The sequence below is a fragment of the Protomyctophum parallelum genome, assembly GCF_964188405.1.
Source record: "Protomyctophum parallelum genome assembly, chromosome: 11".
In the NCBI taxonomy this organism is placed as follows: domain Eukaryota; kingdom Metazoa; phylum Chordata; class Actinopteri; order Myctophiformes; family Myctophidae; genus Protomyctophum; species Protomyctophum parallelum.
Window position 1 is genome coordinate 35,749,893 of NC_139707.1, and position 18,299 is coordinate 35,768,191.

At 45.4% G+C, this 18,299-nt stretch overlaps 1 protein-coding gene across 4 annotated transcripts in view; it reads right to left on the reverse strand.

The window, feature by feature from the left end:
- Positions 1 to 18,299, reverse strand: part of sema5ba (sema domain, seven thrombospondin repeats (type 1 and type 1-like), transmembrane domain (TM) and short cytoplasmic domain, (semaphorin) 5Ba) — a 151,800-nt gene that overhangs the window by 16,848 nt on the left and 116,653 nt on the right. For 2 of the 4 annotated variants that reach the window (XM_083776084.1, XM_083776082.1), the window contains exons 11-17: positions 16,034 to 16,151; positions 13,992 to 14,176; positions 11,997 to 12,140; positions 10,074 to 10,221; positions 7,612 to 7,837; positions 4,014 to 4,238; positions 1,443 to 1,613 (exon numbers count right to left, since the gene is read on the reverse strand). In XM_083776084.1, the coding sequence (XP_083632210.1) occupies positions 1,443 to 1,613; positions 4,014 to 4,238; positions 7,612 to 7,837; positions 10,074 to 10,221; positions 11,997 to 12,140; positions 13,992 to 14,176; positions 16,034 to 16,151 (1,217 nt within the window). The remainder of the gene's footprint in view (positions 1 to 1,442; positions 1,614 to 4,013; positions 4,239 to 7,611; positions 7,838 to 10,073; positions 10,222 to 11,996; positions 12,141 to 13,991; positions 14,177 to 16,033; positions 16,152 to 18,299) is intronic. The other 2 variants (XM_083776083.1, XM_083776085.1) reach the window with 2 other exon arrangements.

An 18,299-nucleotide genomic window follows, 5' to 3' on the forward strand; every position in this document is an offset into this window, starting at 1 on the left:
GAGTCTGATTAGCATCAGGGTGAAAGGCATGCGGAAAGCCAAACAGAAAAGCCATTTACCTTTCTTTTGTTCTGTAATTAGCAGAGAGAGGCTGACGGGTGAGCATTATGTCCCCCCCCTCCCGTCCGTACGTGTGTGAGTGACAGTCGAGCTAATTCGAAATGAACGGCAGGCTTTTTGGTGGAGGGAAGGAAGGTTAAGGGGAAACAACTGCTCGAATCTGGCATCTCATTCCTCTCTCCTGGAGACGGAATTAAGCCATCCTGGGCGGTAACCCCTTTTGGTGTTTTAAGCATTGTGTTATAATTCAGCTATTGAAAAATAGCAGATCTACAAGCTCAGGTCTACGAGCTTGTAGGTCTGCTATTTTTGAAAAGTCGTGAAAATGTGGCGCAAATTTGGAATATATATTCTTTCAGAACGAACGTTTTTAACTCAAATCTTTGCTTCTGGGGGGAGTCCCTGGAACAACATATTTTCAGATGGGGGTCGGCGGCCAATTACATATATGTTTAGGGGTTCTTGACATGAAAGTGTTTGAGAACGACTGACATAGAAACATGGCGTTTTTCAGAAAACTGTCAGGATTTATAAGACATTTTTAAAATGTCGATGTCAGGCCAAAATGGGTTAATAGTGTATGCATGCGTACGTACAAACACAACGGAATGTATATGTGCGCGGAAACACGCAACAGCACGCGCGCACACGCGAATTGGAACCTGCTCAAAGAGGGGGGTTTAGTGCATGCTCAGCTCAGCTACACTGCTTCTAGAACGCACCGCTGGCTGCAGTTCACAGCAGGAGACGTGGGGCGGGGGGGGGGGGGGACGCAGCGGGGGAATGACATCGTATAAAAGTAATTCTTCTTCACGTGCCATGAGTCAGTGCTTTAATTCATTATAGAGAAAGGACATCAGAGAGAGGAGAGACAGAGAACAGAGAAGGATGATACTGAAAGGGCAAGCTGCGGGGGGGGGGGGGGGGGGATTGGCTGATTGGCCCGGGCAAAGACCGCACTGACAGTGAGTGGTGTGTGTGTGTGTGTGTGTGTGTGCACGCCAAGACGAAAAATGTTTGTCGACTACTAAAACTAAGACTACATACAGTATACAGTGGAGAAGAGATCCAGTATGTCGTTTTACACTTAGTTGCATGCTGAAAATAGCCGATCTACAAGCTCACAACACGTCGCGCTAGTCATTACGACAGCATCAAGGCCCACCGAAATACATTTTAGTCGACTAAATCAACTGTAGATTTAGTCGACTAAAATCTTATGATATTTAGTCGACCAAAACTAGACTAACACTACGACATTCCAGGTGACTAAAATGAGACTAAAACTCAATGAAAACCATTCAAGAGACTATGACTAAAACTAAAATCGGCTGTCAAAACCAACACTGGTGTGTGTGTGTGCGTGCGTGCGTCCGGCTCACCGTCACAGGTGTGCGTGTTGCACAGGGCCTCCTCGGTGTGGAGTCCTATGCAGATGTCTCCTGTGTTGGCGGGGGCGGGGTTGTTGCAGGAGCGCGTCCGCTGGTAGTGACCGCCTCCACAGCCCACCGAGCACTGGGACCAGGGTGACCAGCATGACCAGGCGCCTGTAACTACCGCACGCACGCACACACACACACACACACACACATGTACACGCACACACACACACGTACAAAAAGAAAAGAAAACATCCAATGATTTACATGAAGCCTTACTACATAAACAAAATGATAATATGGCTGGCTGGCTGGCTGACTGACTAGCGCCACTGGCGCGCTACGAGCTTGTAGATCTGCTATTTTTCAATAGCTAAATTATAACATAATGTTTATGACACCAAAAGGGAACCCCTTTTGGTGTCATAAACATTATGTCCCAAAATGGGTTAATGTGGAGATGAACGTACTGTACAGTATGGTGAGACAGAGCTATGGTTGCCAGGTAACACTCCCCCCACAGGTCACAAAAATATCGGTCAGGTGCAAAAAAAGACTGTCGAAGATAATCAGAAAGCAGAATTAATTAACGTTCACAGCTGCATAGTATAGTAGCTCCCAAAGCAACTGTCTCTATTATATGCTCGGGAGCACACGCATGCCTTTCTTCTATTGTGAGGCTTTATACACACAGTCAGCCTGAAAGGAGGGACCTCTGGCAACGGAAAGGATATAAAAAGGAATATTTGTGGGGAAAAGGGTGAAGATGTGCTGGTACATGGAGTCATTCAGTCAGTCAGTCAGTCAGTCTGTGCCTTAGTCCTTTCACTATCTCTTGCAGTTATTGTCCATCTCTCCGCCTCTCTCTCTCTATCACGCACACACGGCACATACAGAATGACGCACATTATTATTATTATTTGTTTGAATCCCCCCCCCCCCCCCTCATCACCCCCCATTCCTGTCTATAATCTGAGTTATCACCACTAACAGAATGATCTCATCTGACTCATGTTCTGTTTTTGTCATTGTCCATATTGTCACTTCCCACCCTAATTGTCCCTGACAGGCTCTGTGGCCCGTTTTCCACCGGTTGGTTCCCAATGGGAACCGGGTTCAGTTCCTTTTGGTTCTTATAATATAGTCCATGAGCCAGAGCTCAAAAAATTGGAACGTTAATTATTAATTGAGTGTGCAAAACCATACCTATATTAGATTGTTATCACCATGAAACGTCCCTAATTGAGTACTTACACGAAGACAATGATTTATTGTATTGCACATTTTACATTTTTAAATATGCAAATGAGGCATTATGTAGGAAAATATGCAAAATAATCGAAAATATGAAATAGCTACTACTGTGGAAGGGTTATCATGTATTAATTTACTTCCTATACACAATTTATAGGTACAGTTTTTCCAACCAATTTTGGAGCTCTGGCTCATGGACTAAGAACCAAAAAGAACTGGGAACCAAGCGGTGGAAAGGGGGTCTATAAGAGATAAAGGCGAGACATGGGCCAAGCCCCGGGGGGTCCCCAGCAGCCAAACGTCGTTGAGCCCCCTGGTGGACAGTATTGTTCCTGCAGGCTCTGGCGTGGCGTGGCAGGCTGACAGATATACTTTTAACTGACCCTGATATAACCAATGCTAGACCATTCTGAATACAACTCTACAGCCAACGATTAATCATTTATTCAGGAGGTGTCGTTCATACATATTCAAAGTTAGCCTTTTAGAACATACACTGGCCTATTTCTAGCGTGCGTGGGTGCGTGTGTGCGTGCGTGTGTGCGTGCCTGCGTGCGTGCATGCGTGTGTGCGTGCGTGCGTGCGTGCACTGGAGAGATACAGTATGCTAATTATTATGCTTGTGTGATATTTATTTCCATGTGTGCAGAGCGGGGTGTATACTGCATTGTGTTTACAACATTATTGTTGTAAGTATGTAAGTGTGTCCTCTCACGCTGAAGTGTACACGTGTGTGTGTGTGTGTGTGTGTGTGTATGTACAGTACAGCAGCTGTCCTGAGTCCAGTCTAATGAGCGTGGGCTGTCAGTCAGTGCATTAGAGCGGCTAGCGGGCGCACGGCTCCTCTCATTATGTTGTGACGCACAGGTTGAGAAGCGAGCTAAGAAGAACTCTCAGCCACCACTCAGCTGCTGCTGCTGCTGGCGTTAACCATTAGCTAATGGAGATAACGATGCACTCGATGTAATAATATATAATAATAATAATAATAATAATAATAATACAGCACACGTACAGCAGCCTCACAGGTGCCCAATCAGCCCTGTATGTGAAGATGTGTGTACGGTGTAGAATATGTGTTCGGAAAAACAACAACGGAAAACACAATTATGTTTAAGTGTTCTTTAAATACCGACTGTGTATGTGGAGTTTGAAAATAGCTTCATTAAACTGTGTGGTTCTATAGGACGCACACACATTGTGCATGCACGCACGCACGCACGTCGCACACACACATTGTGCATGCGCGCACACACACACGCACACACACGCACGCACTGCAAAGCGGACATGTACTAGTAGTATATCTTCTTCTCTCACCGGGGCAGGCCTGGACGTTGCAGTCCTGGTACTCCACGGGGGAGCCGCGGCAGAACACCGGGGCGCTCTTGTTGCCCTCGGCCGTGGAGCAGGACCGCCGGCGCGTCCGGTAGCCCTTGGCACAGCTCTGGGAACAGCTGGACCACGTCTCCCACGACGACCAGCCCGCGGCGCCCCCGGCAGCGACCCTCACCACCGGGCTCTTCAGCAGGTCCTCAACCAGAGCTGCAGGGGGGGGGGGGGGGGGGGGGGGACATGGCAGAGCCTGATTGGTTGAGCCTCAATTGGCTGAGGCAGAGGCTGGGAATTGCACAGGTGAAAGGAGTTGGCCTCATTAGGCTAACTGTGGCAGAGCCTGACCAGAGCTATAATACATGGGTTTCTACTTGCTCTTTCCGTGCATGTTCCGTGGCCGGAACAACCTCTGCACTTGTAAACACCATGGAAATGCGCTCGCTCAGAGACCCCATATGCGCTCTGGTGCTCCTTCGGTGTTGCTATAGATATGCTAACCGCCTAATATTGATTGAGTATTTATTAAGTTTGTAGAATTAAAAGTACGTTTCAAGCACAACTCAATACAAAGACTGTCAACTGTGAATGGACGACCCCAATAGAGCATTACACTTGTTTACAAGAGGGTCCACCTTGTTCAATTCATCAAAACATTTAGAGACGTACAGAGAACAGAACAGGAATTCATCATAAAGGAGGTAAAAAGGGAAAAGAGTGGTGTCTCTCTTAACCACTTTGAGCCTGCCTGGTATCCCAATTTTGGACATGCCATCATCTCCAAAAATGTTCCCCAAAACCCCATACTGTACATACTGTATATACATGGGACTTTCCCTAGAAAGCCAAGTTTATTTATTTACGTTTAAATAAATAAATAAAAATGCAAACAAGACATTTCCTCTTCTGTTCATATTTGTTTTCGTGTTACTTCTGACATTCACTCCCCACAAGGCAAAGAGATGATTTTGAATTACATCAAAACATCAATCATTCATTAAACTTATAGAGGCCCTCGTTTTGTGGAATTCTCTAGATGCATCACTAAAGTCCTCATTATCCTTGCCAATATTCAAGAAACATCTAAAGCAATGTCTTATTTCTTCCTCGCTGTAGTTTACATGATTTAGTTTGACGTGTTCTCTTTTCTTTTGTGTTTCTGTTGTTGTAAATTGTTTATTGCCCTTTTGTTGTGCAGTCTCTGTGTTTTTATTTCTTTATTGCACAGCTGCTCCCTTTGTCAATGTGTAGTTTTTTGTCTTGTTCTTATATCTTATTGAACTTTTAATCTGTTTTAATCAATGACCTATTCCATACAGGAAAGGATTCCAAATAAGCCAGCTGGCTTCTTCCTTTCCTTGCACAGTATTTTGTTCATTGATATGTATTGTCTATTGTTTTATAACTATGTGCTAAAAAAGATAAACTAAACTAAACTAAACTAGAAAAAGTGCCCCTCGGGGCACAGGTCTCCACCAGGGCAGGTCATGTTGTGGCCTCCTGGTGGCGCTATAATAGGCCAATGTGAAAAGGGTGCCATTTGTTCTTATGCCTTAAATGGAAATTGGATGATTTGAGGCATTTTTCTTTACACGCTATAACAGGCCAATGTGAAAAGGGAATGGGATATATTCCTCAGCCTAGTAGGAAAGTCTGTGAAAGATTTCACGTAAATTGCGTTCATGATTTGAGGCTTTTTGTTCAAAAACGGGCCAGTCCTGCAAACTTTGAAAGCCAATGTGAGCCAATTAGGATGGAATACGAAATATCGGACAGATCCGTCTTGAGCACATGACAATAGAGCGGCGCAGTCCCTCCCCCTTTCAGAACAACGAACGGCCCAGGAAATGAAATGCCATAGGATTTTCTTTAAGTATTTATTTAAAGACGGACAAAGCCAACTCGGATCGTGACAAATCATGACAATGAACACAATGTTTTGGGTCGATCAAATAATTTATAAGAAGAAAAACGAAACAAATAGTGTTGTCTCCTGCCTTTATTTTCTTCTTTCTAATGATTTGATCTACCCAAAATATTGTGTTCATTGTCATGATTTGTCATGATCCGAGTTGGCTTTGTCCGCGGCGTAACCGTCTTTAAAAAAATACTTAAAGAAAATCCTATGGTCAGAATGCATTGCATTTCATTTCCTGGGCCGTTCGTTGCTCTGAAAGGGCCGCTCTATAGAGATACTGTGTAACGATTTGCAGGATTTTTGGACAAAATCTGGAGGAGAATAGCAAAAAATTAAACAAGGAGTACACTGCAGGACCTGTACATGCCTGTCGCAGTCGGCCACCGGCCTACTTGGGAACTATGCAACTTGGGAAACGTAATGATATTCGTTGTCATAGCACCAGTTTTAACTGTCGGCAGGTGTCCCACATGGAGATCTGTGTATGTGCCTGTGAGTGAAGACTGCAAACTGAAAAGTGTACTTGTCAATCAATTCGGCCCACTGGCAGAGCCTGAATGGTTGAGCCTCAATTGGCTGAGGCAGAGGGTGGAAATTGCACAGGTGAAAGGAGTTGGCTTCATTAGGCCCACTGGCAGAACCTGGCCCAGGTGAAACGAGTTGGCCTCATTAGGCCCACTGCGGCAGAGCCTGACCAGAGCCTTTTGTGGTTGTTCTGGAGAACCGTGGATCCGACCAACTCGATACCTGGCACTGCACTCCCTGTGGGGGTGCGGAACGCGTGTGTCGAATGTGAAGTGGGTGGGTCAAACGGTTCTCGAGTTACGTGCATTACAACCGTACACACACACACACACACACGCAGACAGACAGACAGACAGAGACGTGGCGCATTTCTAGTAGGATGTGTGGCTCTTCCTTGGTGGTGGGGTTCCCTCAGGGTGGGAGCATGCCTTGAGGAGCCTCCAGGGGATTGACAGCTTGACACCACGGGGCCAACAGGTAATCCATGGAGGGGCCAGAGGGCAGAGGAAAAGGTATAGCCGAGACGAGGAGAGCTAAGGACTGCAAGCCTGAGTAGTCTTGCCCTTCTCTCTCCCCTCTCTTTGATACACGCACGCACGTACGCACACACGCACACACACACCACTAGACTGTGACCCTGTGACAGGCTGAGGGATCTAACGGATCCATGACCTATGTCATGGCCCTGTACACTGTGTGTGTGTGTGTGTGTGTGTGTGTGTGTGTCCGATAACAAGCTTGTCGAGTGCCCGTTATCAATAAGCATTGGGCTTATCAAGCCTGTTATCGAGCATAGCGGCCCATGACGTCATGTTTAAACAATCAAGACAAGAGGCAATCAAGGAATAAATACCTGCCAACCAGCGCTGTCCTTGTAAAGACATTTAGCTTTTTAAGTGACGGTACACACATTAACCAGTTAAAAAGGTCAATTGCCATCCGTCTGTTAGAAAAGTAATGTATTTGGCCCTAGAGTAAATTATACTGGTTCTGTTCAGAATTGAATGTCTCCCGCCTTTCCACAAAATAGTAGAAAATGCTCGATAGTGGGCTCGATAAGAACCCGGCTCGACAAGCCTGATCGATAAGGTGCCTTGTTATCAATACAAATTAACGAGCTCTCTCTCTCTCTCTCTCTCTTACTGTCGGTCTCGCAGGCGGCCGTTCCGTCATTGGGGCAGAAGCGCGTCTCCACCTTCCTCCGGCCGATCTGCAGCTCGTGCGGGTCGGCCAGGTGGGCGCGGCACATGTAGCGCACGCGCTGCTCCTGGCGCGCGCCGCCCTGCGTCACGTTCACGGGCATCCACGGAGTCCACGGCGTGTTGCGCTTCACCTCCGGACACGGCTCCAGGTTGCAGGCCTTGTATTCCTGGAGGGAGTCGGATGGAAGTCATACAGGTTCAGGGTCAGGTTAACCCATTTAGGGCGGTTTTAAGCATTATGTTATGCTTTAGCTATTGAAAAATAGCAGATCTACAAGCTCATGGCGCGCCACTCGGTGGCACGCTTGACGCTTGTAGGTCTGATATTTTTTTTTAATCGTGAAAATGTGGTGCAAATCTTCGAATACTGTATATATTCTTTCAGAGTGAACGTTTTTAACTCAAATCTTTGCTTCTGCAGGGGGTCCCTGGAACAACATATTTTCAGACAAATTTCTGTGGCCAAATACATATATCTTTGACGACTGACATAAAAACATGGTCGTAATTTAGAAGACATTTGTAGAATCGTCCGCAGGTCTAAATGGGTTCATTCATTTTTGTTTGTCCCCGAAGGTACGATTTGGTGTAGGCTACAGCAAAAGCATAACAGGCAGATAACATGAATCACATAAACACAGTAAAAGAATAAGAAAATGGTACACATAGAAAATAAAAACAAGGTGGCGGTTCAAGGTATCAGTGTAGCAATGGAATTCATAACAGCGAGTGGAGTGTTGGTCTCTTAGAACATGAATCTGTTTGCCTGTGGTTCTCAGAGGTTTGAACTGTTGAGTCTCCCTAAACTCTGGATAAACATTCATGAATCAACAGAAACCAGAGCAAAATAATATTAAAGCAGGTGCAGTCGCTTTAAACCCCTATATTGACTGGAGTCACCCAGAGGTTTCTACTTGGTCCCCTCTCCCCTCTCTTTGCGTGTGTGTGTGTGCGTGCGTGCGTGGGTGCGTGCGTGCGTGCGTGCGCACACACAACACACAACAGTGTGTTCAGTGTGAGAGTATACTCTCTCTACCTCATTTTCTCTTCTCTCTCTTGCTCGCATTATTCATGTGCAAATTACATAATGACTAACAATTATGAGATTAATGTATCTTACGATAATTACATTTACAACTTGCAGTTAATATATGAGTGTCTCCGAAGAGATGAGGACTGAGGACATTAAGTTGCCGTTCTCATAACTGTAGAAGCAGAGAATCAGGAATTAAACTCTCTGTAGATTACAAGATTTAGTTTGATGTGATTATATCTTCTTTTGTGCAGTCTCTGTGTTTTTATTTCTTTATTGCACAGCTGCTCCCTTTGGCAACTTGTAGTCTTTTGTATTGTTCTTAATGAACTTTTAATCTGTTTTAATCGATGGCCTCTTCCATACAGGAAAGGAATCCAAATAAGCTAGCTGGCTTCTACCTTTCCTTGCACAGTATTTTTGTTCTTTGATATGTATCGTCTATTTTGTATACTATGTGCTAAATAAATAAACCTAAACCTGAACCTAATGTGTTTCACAGTAGGTTAGATCAGAAGTTATTGAAGAAGATACTAGAATAGTTCAAATAGTTCAAAACACGGGAGAACATGTGAGGGTATACCTACCCTAGGGGACACGGGGAGAACATGTGAGGGTACCTACCCTAGGGGACATGGGGAGAACATGTGAGGGTACCTACCCTAGGGGACACGGGGAGAACATGTGAGGGTACGTACCCTAGGGGACACGGGGAGAACATGTGAGGGTACCTATACCCTAGGGGACACGGGGAGAACATGTGAGGCTACCTACCCTAGGGGACACGGGGAGAACATGTGAGGGTATACCTACCCTAGGGGACACAGGGAGAACATGTGAGGGTACCTACCCTAGGGGACATGGGGAGAACATGTGAGGGTACAGTACCTACCCTAGGGGACACAGGGAGAACATGTGAGGGTATACCTACCCTAGGGGACACGGGGAGAACATGTGAGGGTACACCTACCCTAGGGGACATGGGGAGAACATGTGAGGGTATACCTACCCTAGGGGACACGGGGAGAACATGTGAGGTTACCTACCCTAGGGGACACGGGGAGAACATGTGAGGGTATACCTACCCTAGGGGACACGGGGAGAACATGTGAGGGTACCTACCCTAGGGGACACGGGGAGAACATGTGAGGGTATACCTACCCTAGGGGACACGGGGAGAACATGTGAGGGTACCTACCCTAGGGGACACGAGGATAACATATGAGGGTATACATACCTACCCTAGGGGACACGGGGAACACAGGAACAATTTTTTTATGGGAGTAGCTAGTGATATGTGTGTCCGCGTGCGTTTATACACGATGTCCGTATCCGCATTGTGTGCATGTGTGTGTGTGAACATGTCGTACCAGTGCGCAGCCTGCGCAGCTGTTGCCATTCTCACAGGTTCGAACCCTGGAATGGACGCCTCCGGCGCACTCCGTGCTGCACTTGGTCCAGGAGCCCCAGGGGGACCAGAAGATGGGCTGGGGACAGGACACGCCCTCGTTGCAGAACCTGGACCACAGGGAACATAGGGATCAGTTAACCACAGTCTTGATTTCGTCGACTGAAACTATAAGACGAAAAATGTTCGTCGACTACCTTTTTTCACTGACGAAAACTAAATGGAGAGACTGTGACTCAAACAACACTACTAGACCAACATCGATAATCCAAGTGAGTAATCAAATGTATCAAATATACTCCGATATCAAAGTATAGAACAAAGGTTTTGGGTTTGGTTCTGTTCTGTCACCTCCAGGGGTGTAACGATATAGTAACGGCATCGATTTTAAAGATGAGTGCCACAATTTTTGCAGTTTTGCATGTGTCTATGATGTGACAGTACTTCATTAGCCACCCTGGAGTCGTTGTTATGTGCAATGGTGTATTAACTTTGTATTTAGGGTTTCTTCCTGGAGGCTGAACCCTTGACAGTCAAACGGGCCAATGAAATAAACACTGATAGTGTGACGTATTAGTATTGCACGCGCACTCTCACCTCCCCCTCATTATATATATTTTTAAATGCGACAACCTCTGTGGGCAGAGCTTCCACATACACACAGCGATAGCAGCGATAGGCTAACATAAAGCAACTGTTTTTCAATAATAATAATAATAAAATATGAATTATCTGTGCCTGTGGGCACTGGGCAGAAGTGTATTATCAAGGGAGGACAATGATGGAGATGGCTCTAATGAATGCACATTATGAGAGCATAGTTAGACGTTTTACTTTTATGTGTATACTGTAATATACTGTAGCTTACATTTCCATTTCCAAGTAAGTGGATGTACAGTATATAGGCTATGGAAATTAAACATAGCCTAGTTTAATGGGACTGTCAGGTTGAAGGAATACACACACATTGTAGTAAAATGTGTGCAGTGATGCTAAATGAATGCCATTGTCATTGTCTTGCAAGCAGCCAAGCAATTATACCATTTGCAACTAATCCCTATTCCTATTCCTATAAATGACCTGTCTGTCCAGAGCTGTGTTGCTGTGCAGTAGGTACAGACAATTATACAGGCTGTAAGGCAGTGTTGTTTTTGGCAGCACATTGTCACATTTTAGTCACCTGGAATGTTTTAGTGTTAGTCTAGTTTTAGTCGACTAAATATCATAAGATTTTAGTCTACTAAAATCTACAGTTGATTTAGTCGACTAAAATGTATTTTGGTGGGCCTTGATGCCGTCGTAATGACTGTTACACTTGCTGAAAATTGCTCACAACGTGAGCTTGTAGATCGGCAATTTTCAGCATGCAACCAAGTGTAAAATGACTTATAGACCCTACTGGATCTCTTGTCCACTAGTCCCTAACATTTTAGTCTATAGTTATTTTTAAATTCCCCAATAAAACAGTTGGAGTGTTCACCTGCGCCCTGTTTTCCTTGTGTGTATTACTGTATTTATAGCCCTGGTTTGTTGAGTTCTATCATGTCAGATCATTGTTTTTTGTCACTGGTGTTTGTGCCTAGTGAAGTATTCCTCATTCTCGTTCCTGTTTGTTCTTGGATTCATTCCTCATTCTCGTTCCTGTTTGTTCTTGGATTCTGGTAATAAACCTGTATTTCCACTACTTTGCCTCTCTGCCTCTGTCCTGACCTTGGGTCCGAAAACCTCCTGCCTCGTATTGTGACAGTTTCAAGCATTATATTATACTCTAGCTATTGAAAAATAGCAGATCTACAAGAGGTCTGCTATTTTTGAAAAATCGTGAAAATGTGTCGCAAATCATTGAATATATATTCTTTCAGAGCTAAATCTTTGCCTGGCTCACCTCTCGTCCCGGCCCGGTCCCACACACACGCGGCCCCCGTGTCGTGGCGAGGGGTTGTTACAGGAGCGCTGGCGGAGCTCGAACCCGGTGCCACACGTGGTGCTGCACTGTCCCCACGACGACCACGGCGTCCAGCCTCCGTTCCTACAGAGAGAAACAAAGCCTTTTTATGCAACAAACGTAAAAATACGAACCAGTGTTGTTTTTGGCAGAAAATCTGTCTCTTGAAATATTTTCATTTAGTTTTAGTCACGTTTTAGTCACCTGAAATGTGTTAGTGTTTAGTCCAGTTAGTTGACTAAATATCATGAGATTTTTGTCGCTAAATCTACTGTTGATTTAGTCGACTAAAATGTATTTTGGCGGGCCTTGGTGCCGTCATAATGACTGAATTTTACACTAATTAATTTATACTGGATCTCTTGTCCACTAGTCCCTTCCTAACATTTTAGTTTAGTTTTTATTTGTTGACAAAATCGACAGTATATTTAGTCTCAGTTTTAAGGCTCATACATAGTCTGGATTTTCGGTGGTGGGGTGACCACCGAATTACAACATGACGTCATGAGCCGCGGTGAAGAGCAAACCACCGCCACCGCTCCAGCCCTTCTCTCTGTTTTTACTCACCACCGCTCAATGTTATTTCAGCTCCGGTGGTCAGCTCACCACCAGAGCGGAACATGGACGAACATTTTTAGTTTTAGTTTTAGTCGACAAAAACAACACTGTACAGAAAATGAGGAAAAAGGTTTTTTTTACAGAGTTCTGTGTGTTATTCTTTCCAGCAATGCCATCTATATCTATAGATGCACCAAGTCTCTGTACGACGTGTGTATGTACAGTACGTCTGAAATCCACGTAACTCGAAAACCGACTCGCCCCACCAACTTCAAATTTGACACACGCATTCCATGCGCACAGCCCCACAGGGGGTTTTAGTAACTGTAAATATTGCAAATCATCCGTCTAATTTGTCCTTCTGTGCATGGCACAGAAGAGCAGACATATTATGCACGACACTCAATTTGACCCGGGGGGAGAACACGAACACGTACGTTCCTTCAATTTGCTGAAGTGCTTTGTATAGCTGGGTATAGAGCTACTCCTTGTGATTTAATTAAAGCCACAATTCCAATTTTTCCACCTGGGATTAAATCTGGCAGAGTGATCCAAGAGCGCCTAAGCTCTTTGTATACCATAGCCCTGTCGCCTCCAAAACCAATCTCCCCCCGAAGACACAGGTAGAGAGCGAGACTCCTCGCAAGAGACTCTAATACAATTCCATTCCTTCTTGATCCATCCTCTCATCTTGCGTTCGCAGGAATTGTTCCCCAAGGTGGATGTGTCAGAGTGAATGAGCTCCCGTTACGGCTGCAATAGCAGTGTTTAAAGAATAATGCTAGAAACCCATTTGATTCCCACTCGGGGATAATTTGCAACCATGTCCAACACGCTGAACATTATTATCTCTGTAAAAACAGAGGCAATATTATGGAAGATAAACTACTGTGGTTTATAGAAGAGCAGCGCTCGCTGACCAGCTTTGAATTTGTCGTTCTTATTAAATGTAGATGGCAGTGGATAAACCTGCATTATCCACCTCATCACATGCCACCGTGAACACAATTGGTTTACAGCAAATGCTAAATGCAATTTCAACGTACTGTAGTTTCAAGGAAAATATGGTCTTGTCGTGTACAGTTTTAGTGGTCATCGGCACCGAGTGCCGCGCTATGAACTTGTAGGTGTGCTATTTATGAAAAGTCATGAAAATGTGCTCAGATCTTTGAATATATGTTATTACAGAGTGAACATTTTAACTCACATCTTTGCTTCTGGGGGGGTTCCTGGAACGACATATTTTCAGATGGGGGTCGCGGTGGCCAATTGCATATCATTTTTGGGGTCCTTGACATGAAATATTGAGCACCACTGATACAGAAACATGAGGTATTTCAGAAAAAAGACCAGATACGTGTGTAAGTGTATCTATACCTGGAGCAGTTGGACACTTGGATGGAGGGCCCTTCACAGGTCCTGCCCCCGCACCGTGGGATGGGGCTGTCGCAGGCTCTGGAGCGGCACAGGCAGGAGCTGACCCCGTCCGCCCCGTCCTCGTTGTTGCACGGCTGCCACGGCGCCCAGGGTCCGAAGAAACCGTGGGTGGTCTGGTTCCGCAGCTGGAAACCCCCCCCCCAAACGCATTTTATTTAAAACAATATATTTATTTCTCTATTCTCTTTCTTTTTTTCCCCACAAACAAACAGAACACAACAACAATCAGACAATACAACAGTCCAAACAACTGCAGAGAATACAATTAGACATTTTCAGACATCTGTTAGATGAGATAAATCATTGACTGTAACATACTGGATAAACCGTCCCCAATATATAATATATAATAACACCTTTTGTTTATTCTTTAGACTAGAGTATAAGCGATTTTTTTCCAGAGGAAGGCACTTAGTTAGCTCCTCAAACCACTGAGCGATACTTGGTTTGCCTATCTTTTTCCATGATAAAGCTATAGACCGATTCCGTAGCGGGTCTCATGGTCGCAGCCTACATATTTCCTGTAGGCGGAGACGACAAATCTGCGGTTTCCCCGCACCAAGCTTCTACTACAGGGAATGGAAAAGTGACTGATGTTAGTCTGCCTCAAACGTTATACTCTTTTACCTGCTTTTTACTAACACTAACATTACAAAGATGCCCAGAACATCGGGATGAACCTGTGTAGTTTATGGCTGCTCCAACAGTAGTGGCAACATAAACCCCCCCCCCCAAAAAACGGAATGTCAAAATATCTACCGCGGTGGCTGAGACCAGAGCCATTGAGTAATGGTTGAGACAAAGCAGTGAAAGGTCCTGAAAGATACATAACGTCAGTCTTACCCAATACCCAATCTTTCTATTTTAGGAACACAAGGCTGCTGTACTTTATACCTCGTACTTTAATGCTTAGTATGAGGTATAAAGTTTGGTGCGGGGAAACCGCAGATGTGTCGTCTCCGCCTACAGGAAATTCGTAGGCTGCGACCACGAGACCCGCTACGGAATCGGTCTATAGCTCTTTTTGCTTGTTGCTGTGTTCGCTACTCTTTATCTTAGGACCATTATTGGGTAAAGACCTAATAGAAAAAGTTTTGAGTCAATTCAGTTCAACATTTATCAATAATATCTTCTGAATCTCCCTCCTTTACCTCTTCACAGAATTCTTTCACTCTTGGGCATGCCCTGCCCACAAACAATATGGAAAAGTGTACCTCATTTTTTGAAGTATCTGGAATATCTGCACTAAATGTATTTAGTTTCTCTGCTGTGATAAAACAGTTTTAACAGAGTGTTACCCCGCAAACACATATTGCTTGATGGCGGACAGAGCACGAGTGGCTCACGTACTGGCCATGAAAGTCAAGTTACAGAAAAACGCCGTTGAGCATTTACAAATCCCCCTGCACAGCACACATCTACATCTACATCTACATCTACATCTACATCTACATCTACACATTTACAAATCCCCCTGCACAGCACACATCGCAAAGCACACAAACATTTCAATTCCTGGAAGGGCCTTTTTTTCCATTGAGGGGGAAAAGATAACCTGACCGAGGCCCCCTAGCTGCATCAAAGCGTTGTTATCGCTAATAGGGAAAGAAAGTGGTTTTAATCGCAACTAACAAACTGTGCAGAAGTTATTTTCTCTTTAACAAGAAAAATGTGGTTTCTAAAGGGGGGTGCAGATAAAACTACAGTGTTGTTCTCCTCTATTCTATTACGTTAAAGCACAGCAGGGCCATTAATCATGGGCTGTGCCAACGGTTTTGACACCAGACAAACAACAGCAAACAAACACTACTAGGGGCCTCTGGCTTCAGGGGGCCCCCAGAGGAGCCGCATGCCATGGAGGAGGAGAAGCACAACATTCCTGTCGCCTGACGGGGTCACAGTTGTGGGGGAACAAGTCACACAGTTTGCCAGCAGCAGCAGCGGAGGAGGAGGAGAGGAGAGGAAACGGCATGGCGTCTTACGGGACAGACGGTGATGTTCTGGCTCCACTGGCTCATGTTGGAGCTGTCCTCCAGGGTGGTGCAGCGGCGCTGCTTCAGGTCCCAGCCGCAGTACGGGTCCCTTGCCTCCAGACACAACCTTCAGGGAGGGAGGGGAGAGAGAGAGAGTTAGAGACAGACTCTCTCGAAACAGACTGTTGACTTGACTGGTGGGTGGTGACGGGTGGCACATGGTGGTGATCCACCTGAACTGAAGCCGCACCTTCAACAGCTGTTGATAATGATAAAGGGGAAGGGGTTAGGGCCGGGGAGGAAATGATATTGTGATATCACTATATCACTGATTTTTTCCATTGGCACGTTTTCACCGTCAAGGTTTTCAGCCTCCAGGAAGAAACCCTGAATACAAAGTCATTGCACATACAGTAACAACCACGCCGAGGGGTCTAATGAAGTACTGTCACCTCATAAACACTTGGAAAACTGGAAAGTCACAGCACATCTTGAATTCAAAAGTAAGAACCTCTCAAACCCACTCAACAGTAACACCACGTTATGAATCGAGCCTTTCAAACATAATTAAATTAATAAGAGAGCCTGAAAGTGTGAAAACAACAAATCTTTTCATGTTGTGAGTGACACGATATAGAGAGCTCCTTGTTAGCAGATCTACAAGCTAATTTTTCTAAAATATTTTAGAAAAATCGAAGAACGACTGACATAGAAACACAGCTTTTTCAGAAAATTGTCAGGATGTAGAAGACAATTTTTGAATCTGATCTCAGGTCAGAATGGTTAATTAGCTTGCATATCAGTATTAACACTTGATCGAAGGTGGGATTTACAAAATCCAAGACTTTCAAAAAGTGGAGGGAACTACATGACCCCCCCAACGGCAGGACGGCAATTTTACGCCTCGTCTCTCGCCTGCTCAGGCACCGGGACGGGCAGATCGAGGCGTACTGTGTATACACTGTGTGGCACGCACACACTCAGCGACGCATGCAATACTTAAGCTCACCGCCAGTAAAACACAGACAGGCTTAATGAGGGATATTAAGTCTGACGCTATTAATGACGGTGCTTAGCACGCGACAGCCCCGATATACACACATGCCTCAAGATATACGATAAAGACAGCACAACATCTCCCTTTTCTCTTTGGCTCTCCTTTTAGTTGTTTTTTGGGGCTTTTTCTAAGTTATATTGATAGTATCCATACAGGAGAGAGAGAGAGAGAGAGAGAGAGAGAGAGAGAGAGAGAGAGGGGACAGACATGTTTTTGTATGCTGTCCTCTCATGTCTTGCAATGTCAGTTTTGTTTAGTGTTCAATGTCCGGATGGACTATGGATGGAAAACAGCATCTCTGCTAAATCCGGTGTATTTATGCTACATTTTTAATGTACTGTTCAGTAATATGCTCTGTTGCGTCTAAATAAACAAATAAACAAGTAAATAAAAGTAAAGACATGCAGCAAAGGTCGTCCTGAACGGGACTCGAACACATGTTGCGTTGTAAAGCCTATCTATGTGGCATGCGCCTGGACCGCTAGGCCAGCAGGGCTCTCCCCTGGCTTCTCCTTCCTCTATAATACCCCTCCATCTCTCTCAGGGTCCTCGCTGAATCTGTCCTCTTTAACCTCCCGTTCCCTCCTCTCTCTGTCCCTCCTACCCCCTGTGTGTGTGTAACGTAAGCTCTCCCCCTGTCCGTTACCTCCTCTCTCCATCCCTCTCACCCCCTGTGTGTGTGTAACGTAAGCTCTCCCCCTGTCCGTTACCCTCCTCTCTCTGTCCCTCCTACCCCCTCTGTGTGTGTAATGTAAGCTCTCCCCCTGTCCGTTACCCTCCTCTCTCTGTCCCTCCTACCCCCTGTGTGTGTGTAACGTAAGCTCTCCCCCTGTCCGTTACCCTCCTCTCTCTGTCCCTCTCACCCCCTGTGTGTGTGTAACATAACCTCTCCCCCTGTCCGTTACCCTCCTCTCTCTGTCCCTCTCACCCCCTGTGTGTGTGTAAGCTCTCCCCTGTCCGTTACCCTCCTCTCTCTGTCCCTCTCACCCCCTGTGTGTGTAACGTAAGCTCTCCCCCTGTTTGCATCGGCCTCTCTCGTGTCCTTCGTCCTTAACTATCCTTTCATCTTCCATTTCCCCTCCGTCCCCGTTTCTTGATCCAGCTGAGAGCTGGGAGGTGAAATGGGACAGGGATTCTTTTTTTAATTAGTCTCTGTCCCGGTACAGTTCTCTGTCTCCGACCGTGTGGTTTATTTTTGAAAAAGCCCTGTAGTCTTTT